At 39.8% G+C, this 10,621-nt stretch overlaps 1 protein-coding gene across 1 annotated transcript in view; it reads left to right on the top strand.

Annotated features, from left to right (window-relative positions):
- RGSL1 (regulator of G protein signaling like 1) overlaps positions 1 to 10,621 on the top strand; it is an 89,726-nt gene that overhangs the window by 4,128 nt on the left and 74,977 nt on the right. The window contains exons 3-4 of the mRNA XM_012802578.1: positions 2,199 to 2,273; positions 4,580 to 4,709. Coding sequence (XP_012658032.1) covers positions 2,199 to 2,273; positions 4,580 to 4,709 — 205 coding nt within the window. The remainder of the gene's footprint in view (positions 1 to 2,198; positions 2,274 to 4,579; positions 4,710 to 10,621) is intronic.

Genomic DNA, 10,621 nt, shown 5'->3' with positions numbered 1-10,621 from the left:
AAAAAAAAAAGAAGAAGGAGGAAAAAACGAGGGAGTAGCAAGAGAAGCAAAAGCCTGACAGACAGAAGAAAGAAAGGAAATGCTCCAAGGAATACAATCCTATGACCCTTTGGGGGAATCTGTGAGGCTGAAGGAAAAGCTGTGAGAGTCAGACCAAGTAAGAGGTAAGCTTGGCTAAGCCAAGGTCTGGAGACCAGGCAGGCTGTGCTCAGGAGTTTAGACATCATTCTGGAGGTGACAAAGAGTCATTGAATGGTTCAAAGTAAAGGAGTAATGTTATAAGGCTTGCATTTGAGGAAATTATTCTGTAGAGTTCTGGCCAATGGTTTGTGTGGCAGGTGACCTTGATGGACGAAGGAAAACCAGTTAGGAGGTGGTTTCAGTAGCCTGGGTAGGAAGTGGAAAAGGTATAAAGGGAAAAGGAAAAAAGATGCAGCAAATGGGTGGTGCCTGTGGCTCAAAGGAGTAGGGTGCTGGCCCCATATGCTGGAGGTGGCGGGTTCAAACCCAGCCCTGGCCACACACACACACACACACACACACACACACACAAAAGATGCAGAAAATAGGAGAGATTTTTAACAAAACAAAACATAGGCCCTAGTAGCTGGGACTACAGGTGTCACTGTTTGACTGCTGGGGAGGTGGTGACAGGAAGGGATCAAGGGCAGCAGGTGCAGGTGGGTGGTGGAAGGTGGTGCCAGCCAACAGGACTAAAGCTGGGGGAGGAAGAGGTCACCCTGAGAGTGGGTATCCTGCGTGTTCCTCACTCTTACTCTTGCTTTTCCACTGTCTTAATGAAGGTTTCTTAAGAAATCTTAAGACATGGGAATCAGTCAATTCACCAACATAATTTGCACAGCTCCCAGTAATGTTCTGGAAACACAGAATGATGTGGGAAGGTGGGATTCCAGCCAAGAGGATGAGAATGTACTCGTCATTTAGACAGCTGTGGACTATCAAGAGAGACGGCAGGATTTCCCGTTGAGCGCTCCTGTCAGTTTACAAATTTCTACCATTTAATTCTCATCTAATTCCCACAGTTGCCCCATGAGGTAGGAGGTATTCCCTTCTTACCAATGAATTTCAGAAGTCAAATGACTTGCCTAAGATCACCCAGTGCATCTGAGGTGGTTCTGGGATCTGACCAGGTCTTCTGGCTCCAGGCCTGGTGTGTTCCCCATATCAGCCTCGTCCTCTCTGCAGGACAAATGTTAGGTAGGGAAACTGCTCCACATACCAGTCTGGTGTGGTTTCACAATCCACAGTCCTACATGTACTCGGTAAAGTCTGAGTGTGACAGGCAGGGCGTGCTTTGTCACAAACTGAGCACAAGGCAGGGCAGGATCCTTACAGGCTGAATCTCCTTGATAGACTTATGTTTGAGAAACACAGGAACCCCCATCACCTTCCTTCAGCACCTCACAGCCAGGGGCAGGACGTGAAGGGCACTGAAGGAGGGGGGCACAATGACTGAAATTTGGGGCTGTTAGTCTTTGGGAGATGGTCAGACTGATGCAATGGGCTGAGAGCTTAGCTTGGAGCTAGAGCTTCAGCCCCTCCAGTTTTCTGTGAAAACTCCTGGGACAGACATCTTCAGGACATTTTGATGCTGAGACTGTTTAAGCTTAGCTACCTGTATACAGAGAAATCCTTTCCCAGAAGCTTCAAAGCTCATTGCTTTGGTGACAATCCTCCTCCTTTACAAAAGAGGACAGCAGCCTAGAATTACCTACTGTGTTAGGCTCCCTTAATGTTTTCATATGTGATTTGCACCCCGATCCTCACACCTTCTGTCCTATTTTCTCCAGTTCAAGGGGTTAGGTGAATCCAAACTGTTTCTCATTAGGAAAAGGCTCTACACCTTCACTTTAACTCTCTAAGCCCATGGAGAAAGTGAATAATGGAATACACAAAATAAGTATGTTCCATTATCATGGGCCTTGGCCTTTGCACACCAGTAAGGTAACTCCCAGATCATGCTAGGAAGAGCCAAAAGGTAAATAAATCTTGCAATTCAATCTATTTCTGGTGGTTTTATGCAGAGAAAGTTGATATAATAGAATAAATTTAAGAATTAGTGTTCTTTGAAATAGGAAAGCAATGGAACCTCTCTTCTCCTGGGCTGTGATGGACTGTGCCTTACACACAAAGAGAAGCTCTGCCCTCCTTGGCTGTTTCCTAGCTTTCTTTTGCAGGTTTTTGGTCAAACACCAATGTATACAGTTGAAAATTCGCAGTGGAGCTTGTGGCCAGAAATTCCTTCTGACACAGTGAGTAAAATTCTTGACTGGCAGAGGGTTTGGGGTGGAGGAAGAGGAAGCTGTATTTGAAATGGGAATTGGGAGAAGGAGGAAAGAGGAAGTCCAGAGAATGACTAGGGAAGAAACTGTAAAGCAGATGAATAGAACAAATAGCATCAAGCCAGGTAGACATTTCTTTGTTTCTTTTTTCTTTCTTCTTTTTTTTTTTTTTAATGTTTTTACTTCTTGGGCAAACAATTGCCAGTGAATTCTTTCCTTTATATTCCAATCCCTAGTAAGCAAATGGAATTCATCTCTCGTGTCCACTGTGATTGTTGGCTAGTAGATGCTTGGAGTGCTGTCCTGAAAGGGACCTTGAGGGCACATCTATGCAAGAAAGAGTCTGGGAATTGATTGGCAATGTCTGCCATGGCTGGGGGATAGGAAGTAGCAGCCCATGGGCCACATAGTGATTATCAGATATGCATTATCAGGTACAGATAAAGCTAACATGCCACCCTGCAATTTCTTTCTTTCTTTCTTTCTTTTTTTTTTTTTAGAAACAGAGTCTCGGCTCGGTGCCTGTGGCTCAAGTGGCTAAGGCGCCAGCCACATACACCTAAGGTGGCAGGTTCGAATCCAGCCCAGGCCCACCAAACAACAATGATGGCTGCAACCAAAAAATAGCTGGGTGTTGTGGTGGGCGCCTGTGGTCCTAGCTACTTGGGAGGCTGAGGCAGGAGACTCGCTTGAGCCCAGGAGTTGGAGGTTGCTGTGAACTGTGATGCCATGGCACTCTACCCAGGGGGACAGCTTGAGGCTCTGTCTCAAAAAAAAAAAAAGAAAAGAAAGAAAGAAACAGATTCTCATCACAGCAACCTCCAACTCTTGGGCTTAGGCAATTCTCTTGCCTCAGCCTCCCTAGTAGCTGGGACTACAGGCGCCTGCCACAACGCCTGGCTATTTTTTTGTTGCAGTTTGGCTGGGGCTGTGTTCGAACCCACCACCCTCAGAATATGGGGCCCGGCGCCCTACTCACTGAGCCACAGGTGCCGCCTACTCTGCAATTTCTAATGACAGCTCAATCATTCTCCTCCAGAGGCATGATTTTTTTTTTTTTAAGCGAGTCTCTTACCTCAGCCTCCCAAATAGCTGGGACTACAGGCACCCACCATAATGCCTGGCTATTTTGTTGTTCTTATTGTTGCCATTGTTGTTTTAGCATTGTCAGGGCTGGGTTCGAACCCTGCCAGCCTCGACATATGTAGCCCACTGTGCTACCCAGAGAGGCATGTTTTCTTCCCAATCTTCTTTTTTTTGTTATGTCTTTTTTCCCTTTTTCCTCGTCTGCTGCCTTTGTCTTCTCCCTTCCCCCCTTCCTGTTCTACTTTTCTACTATGTAGACTGTAGAACTACCAATGGCTTCCCTATGTCCTACTAGCACTCTCAGTCCTGCTCACAACAAGGTTTGAGTACTGGAGAGCTGAGAGGACACACCCTACTCTGACTCTTATATTTGGTTTTCTTAGGTTAATTGGGAAACTTAAAATTTTTAAATTTTTTTCTTCCTTCTCTGGTGGCTTGATCTCTTAGGGCTCCATCTAATAACTTAATGATTTTATATGTGAAACTTTGTGTGTTCTTGTACAATGCAATCGATATGGGTTAGGAGCTTATGAGAAATTATGAGTGGGTTTACAAACAAGCAAGTTGAAGAGTGTTAGGACCTGCCACCACAAACCCAAATCTCTTCTGCTTCTCTTCTCTCAAGCAGAAAACTTACATTTTTCTTTAACAACTTCACCCAGGAATAAGGGAGAATTTTTTTTTTTTTCCTTTTTGAGACTCTGTCACCCTTGGTAGAGGCCTGTGACTTTATAGCTCATAGCAACCTTAAACTCTTGGGCTCAAGCAATCTTACTGCCTAAGCCTCTCAAGTAGCTGAGACTGTAGGTACCCCTGCCACAAAGCCCAGCTATTTATTAGAGATGGGGTCTCCCTCTTGCTTAGGCTGGTATTGAACTCCTGAGTGATTCATCTGCCTCAGCCTTCCAAAATGCTAAGATTCTAAGTGTGAGCCACCATGTCCAAGAGGAAGAATTTTTGATGTGAGATCAAGCTTTTTATTTTCTACTAATCTATTCTTTTCTTCAGAAGTCTCAGACAAAGTTTTTGCTCTCCTTAAATATTATTTTTTTAGATACTGCTTTTAATGCACATACCTTTCTTGGCCAGATACTGCAATGTGAAATGATTTATTGCCTCTTAGTAAGCTGTATTTCCTAGCAACTCAGTTCTGTTTATCTTTTCTGTTTCTATTTTTTTACTTACTCTAGGTTGCCAAGTACAAAGGATTATTGACCTGGTTGGAGAAATATCGGTTACCTTTCTTCTGTAAAACAAACTTGTGTTTCCATTATATTCTCTGTCAGGAGCTTATCAGTTTTATTAAATCCCCAGAAGGAGGTAAGCACTGGGTTGTGTGCACATGTACACATGTGTGAAGAAAAGTGGGAGGTCACATTTTATAATGAGCCTATGCCTGTCAATCTTATATAGAAAAGTAAAAATACTGGCTACATTTGTAGATATGTGGGTGGCATTAAGGACTAGTACATTCAAAAACAATTGAATATAGCATTGACATAAAGTTTGTGTGGAATTTACTATGTTAGACTATATTAAATTGCACATGAACTTTATGTCTATCATGTATATGGAAAAAATAAGAAAGTGACCTCCTATGCCTAGGAAAAGATGCAAGATCAGAAAAGACCTGAAGAAACCTAATTTCATATCTCAGTCCAGTCCTGGCACAGAGACAGCTTACAACAATAAAAAACACCAGGCTTGGTGCCTGTAGCTCAGCAGCTAGGGTGCCAGTGGTATATACCTGGGCTGGTGGGTTCGAACCCAGCCTGGGCCTGCCAAACAACAACAACAACTCCAACCAAAAAAAAAGCCAGGCATTGAGGCAGGTGCCTGTAGTCCCAGCTACTTGGGAGGCTGAGGCAAGAGAAGCGCTTAAGTGCAAGAGTTTGAGGTTGCTGTGAGCTGTGACACCACAGCACTCTACTGGGGGCAATACAGTGAGACTCTGTCTCAAAAAAATTAACAAAAACAAAAAGTAAACTCTGGGGAAAGAGAAAAATATGATTTCCAGAGTTACCACATTATTAGATTCAAATGTCCAGTTTTTAACAAAAAAATCACCAAGCACATAAAGAAACAGAAAAGTATGGCTCATTTTAAGGGAAAAATAAATCAAAGGGAACTGTCCCTGAAAAAGATTAATAACAGATCTACTAGACAAAGACTTTAAAACAACTGCCTTTTTCTTAGGTGCTTATTTTAAAAAGTAAGACTACCTTAAAGATGCTCAAAGAAACAAAAGAAGGTAGACAAAGTCTAGAAAGTTATAGGTGAAGAAAATAGAAATAGCAATAAGGAGAAAGCCTAAAAAAAAAAACTCAAAATAAAATTTAGACCTATAACTGAAGTGAAAAATTTATTAGAAGGATTCAAAGGCAGATTTAAAAAGGCAGAAGGAAGAATTGATGAACCTGAAGGTAGGGCAGTGGAAATAATAAAATCTGAGGAACAGAAAGAAAAAAGATTGAAAAAAAAGTGAGCAGAACAATAGGGACCTGTTAGACACCATCAAGCAGCCCAACACACATTGTGGAAATGCCAGAAAGAGAAGAGAGAAAGAAAGGGGCAAAAAGAATATCTGAAGGAATAATAGCTGAAAACTTCCCAGGTTTGGTAAAAGACTTAATATAAACATTGAAAAGAAGTTCAATGAACACTAAGCAAGATGAACTCAAAGAAATCCACACCAAGACACATTATGATCAAACTCTTGAAAGCCAAAGATGGAGAAAAAATGTTAAAAATAGTAAGAGAGAAGCAACTTATCACTTTACAAGGAGTCCTTCTAAGATTATAACCAGTTTTTTCATCAGAAGCTTTGGAGTACAGAAGGCAGTAGGCTGATATATTCAAAGTCATAAAAGTAAAGCCAAACAAAACAAATTAACCACGAATTCTATATTCAGCAAAACTGTCTTTCAAAAGTAAGGGCAACATTTCCAGATAATGAAAACCCTGGGAGCTGCCCTACAACAAATGCTCAAGAGAGTCCTGCCAAGTGAAATCAAAGGACATTAGATAGTAACCCGAAGCCATATGAAAAAGTAAAGATCTCAATAAAAGTAGACAAATAGGCAAATAAACAAAAAGGCAACTATAAAAGCTAGAATTACTGCAACAGTGATTCATAATTGCACTTTTTCTTTCTACAGTGGTAAGGCAATTACATTTGTGACTTATCCTAGAGAAAGTGCTACATATCTCATTGGAGAATATCACTTACAGTCACCTTCAAAATACTCCCCTTGGGAAGCCATGCACTGACACCAGCACCTAGTCCACCCTTCAAAGCCATTTTGGAACTCTTTTTCTGGAATGGCTGTCAGAGCTGTTGTCATACAAGGGAGGTCTAACAATTAAGTTTGCAAACTCATTCTAGTGAAAGTGATTCAGTGGGTGGAATAGGTACTGGTGTTGATGCATAGCTCCTGGAGAGGAATATTTTAAAGGAGACCGACCATAAGTGATGTTTAGCAATGAGGTATGCGGCACTTTTCCTAAGATTAATTCCTGAACTTAATTGCCTTACCTCATACATGGTTTGAGAGACTAATACATTTTTTAAAAGAATAATTATTAGTCTAACTAGTATTTTCTTAACTTAGAACAATTACATTTTGTTTTCCACATAATTTATTTTATTTTTTATTTGTTTATTATTATTATTATTTTGAGACAGAGTCTCACTATGTTGCCCTCAGTAGAGTGCTGTAGTGTCACAGCTCACAGCAACCTCAAACTCTTGGGCTTAAATGATTCTCTTGCCTTAGCCTCCTGAGTAGCTGGGACTACAGGCACCCACCAGAATGCCCAGCTATTTTCTTGTTGCAGTTGTCATTGTTGTTTAGCTGGCCTGGGCTGGGCTGGAACCTGCCAGCTTCAGAGCATATGGATGGCTCTGTAACCACTGTGCTACAGGCACCACGCCTGTTTTCCACATAATTTAAAGAGACTAGTGTATATTACCAAGTTATTAGTTTATGTTTGGGGACACACAAAGTATAAGAATGTAATTTTGTGACATCAGTGACCAAAAATAGTGGATATGGAACTGTTAAAGGAGCAAAGATTTTTGTGTTATTGAAGTTAGCTGGTACAAATTCAACTTAGAGTGTTATAAACTAACAATGTTAAATGTAATCCCCATGGTAACTGCAAAGAAAACAGCTACACAATATACACAAAAAAAGAGAAAGGAATAAAAAGAAAAGAAGGCCATGAAGGTGGCTCATGCCTGTAATCTTAGGACACTGGGAGGCTGAGGCAGGTGGATTGCTTGTGCTCACAGGTTCAAGACCAGCCTGAGCCAGAGCGAGACCTCATCTCTAAAAATAGCCAGGCATTGTGGTGGGCACCTGTAGTCCCAGCTACTTGGGAGGCTGAGGCAAGAGAATCACTCAAACCCAAGAGTTTGAGGTTGGTGTGAGCTATGATGCCACAATACTCTATTGAAGGCAACAAAGTGAGACTCTGTCTCAAAGAAAAAAAAAAAGCCAAGAAAGGAATTTAAATGCTTTACTACAAAAATCAACTAAACACAAAAGAAGATAGTAATGGTGGTAATAAAGAATAAAAACCTGTAATGTGTATAGAAAACAAATAGCAAAATGACATAAATCTCTCATTATTAGTAATTATATTTAATGTAAATGATTAAACTGTTACAAAGACAGATTGGCAGAATAAAATTTAAAAACAAGATCCCATTATATGCTGTCTCTAAGAGGCTCATTTTAGATCAAAAGACAAATTAATTGAAAGTGAATAGATGAAAAAGATAGACCATTCAATAGTAATCTAAAGAGAATAGAGGTGCCTATAGTAATACCAAACAAAACAGACATTTTAGATAGTTTATATGAGACAAAGAGACACATTATATATTACTGCAAGAGTCAACACAGCAAGAAGATATAACAATTATAAACATTTCTATAAGTAATGACAGGCCATCAATATATATGAAGCAAAGGCAGGCATAGTGGCTCATGCTATAATCCTAGCACTCTGGGAGGCCAAGGCAAGAGGATTACTTGAGCTCAAGAGTTCAAGACCAGCCTGAGCAAGAACAAGGCCCCATCTCTACTAAAAAATAGAAAAATTATCTGGGTGTGGTAGTGTACACCTGTAGTTCTAGCTGTTCAGGTGGCTGAGGCAGGAGGACTGCTGGAGCCTAGGAATTTGAGGTAGCTTTGAGCTAGGCTGACATGATGGCACTCGAGCCTGGGGCAAGAGAGTGAGATTCTGTCTATATATAGTATATGTGTGTGTGGGTATGTATGAAGCAAAACCCAACAGAACTGAAGGAAAAATAAACAATTTTACAATAATAATTGGACATTTTACTACCCCACTATTAACAATGAATAGCATAAAAAGAAGATAAGTAAGAAAACGCAGGACTTAAACAATACAATAAAACAACTATATTTAAAAGACATATACAGAACACTCTACCCAACAATAGCATACACAATCTTCTCAAGTACATATGAGACATTTTGTTGTTGTTGTCATTGTTTTTTTGGTTGGGGCTGGGTTTGAACCTGCCACCTCTGGCATATGGGGCTAGTGCCCTACTCCTTTGAGCCACAGGCAATGCCCACATATGGGATATTTTTGAGGATACACTATGTTAGGCCATAAATTAAATCCCAATACATCTTTTTTTTTTTAAGAGACAGAGTTTCACTTTATTGCCCTCAGTGAAATGCCATGGCATCACACCTTACAGTAACCTCCAGCTCTTGGGCTTAGGCAATTCTCTTGCCTCAGTCTCCTGAGTAGTTGGGACTACAGGCACCGCCATAATGCCTGGCTATTTTTTTTGTTGTAGTTTGGCCAGGGCGGGATTTGAACCCACCACTCTCAGTATATGGGGCCAGCACCCTACCCACTGAGCCACAGCTGCCACCCTAAATCCCAATACATCTTAAAGTATTTCATACAGAATATCTTCTCTAACCCATAACAGGATGAAGGTTAGAAATAAGTAACAGAAGTAAAACTAAAAAATTCCCAAAATTGTGGATACTAAAGAACACAGTATTTTGCAATAAATGGATCAAAAAAGAAATCACAAAGGAAATTAAAAGATATTTAGAGATGAATGAAAATGAAAATACAATATACCAAAACTTATAGGATACAGTAAAAGCAGTTCCGGGGAAAAATAATAGCTATAAATGCTTACATTACAAAAAGAAATATTTCAAACAACATAACATTACAACTTAAGAAATTAGAAAAGAGAGAATAAACTAGCCCAAAGCTAGCAAAAGGAAAGAAATGAGAACAAATATCAATGAAATTAAGAATAAGGAAACAATAGAGAAAATCAATGGAACCAAAAATTGATTCTTTGAAAAGATCAACATAAAAAACAAAACTTTAGCTAAATGAACTAAGCAAAAAAGAAAGAAAACAACAATAATTACTAAAAAGACTATGAAATACTAAAGTCAAAATGAAGTGAGGACATTGCTTATCATTCTGCAGAAACAAAAAAGGATTAAAAGAGAGTACTCTGAGCAATCGTACATCAACAAATTATATAGCCTAGATGAAATGGAAGCCTTAACAGAAGCACAAAACCTACCAACCCCAAATTAAAAGAAATAAAAAATCTGAATAGATCTATAACTAGTAAGGATATTGAATCACTAATCTAAAATATCCTAACAAAAGTCCTGGACCTGATGGCTCTCTGGTGAATTCTACCAAACAAAGAAGAACTAGTACCAAGTCTTAAAATTTAAAAAAAATTAAAACACTTCCTCATTCTATGAGGCCAGCATTACACTGATACTAAAACCAGACAAAGACACAAGAAAGCTACAGACTAATATACCTGATGAACATTGATGTAGAAATATGCAAGAAAGCACTAGCAAATTGAGTTCAATAGCATATTACAAGAATTATACACCATAACCATATGGAATTTATTCCTGGAATGCAAGGATAGTTCAACATATGAAAGTTGATCAGTATAATACACCATATAAACAGAATGAGAGAAAAAAGCACATCATCATCTCAGTAAATGCAGAAATAATATTTAACAAAATTCAACACCCTTTCATGATAAAAATATTAAACAAATTAGAATAGGTAGAAGGAAACTACCTAAACATAGTAAAAGCTACATATGAAAAATGGGAGGGGCTCGGCGCCTATAGCTCAACCAGCTAAGGCGCCAGCCACGTACACCTAAGGTGGCGGGT

Source organism: Otolemur garnettii, unplaced genomic scaffold, assembly GCF_000181295.1.
Source record: "Otolemur garnettii isolate 467f Iridium unplaced genomic scaffold, OtoGar3 scaffold00016, whole genome shotgun sequence".
Classification (NCBI taxonomy): domain Eukaryota; kingdom Metazoa; phylum Chordata; class Mammalia; order Primates; family Galagidae; genus Otolemur; species Otolemur garnettii.
Note: the sequence above shows the minus strand (reverse complement) of the source record. Positions and strands in the feature narration are given on the sequence as shown.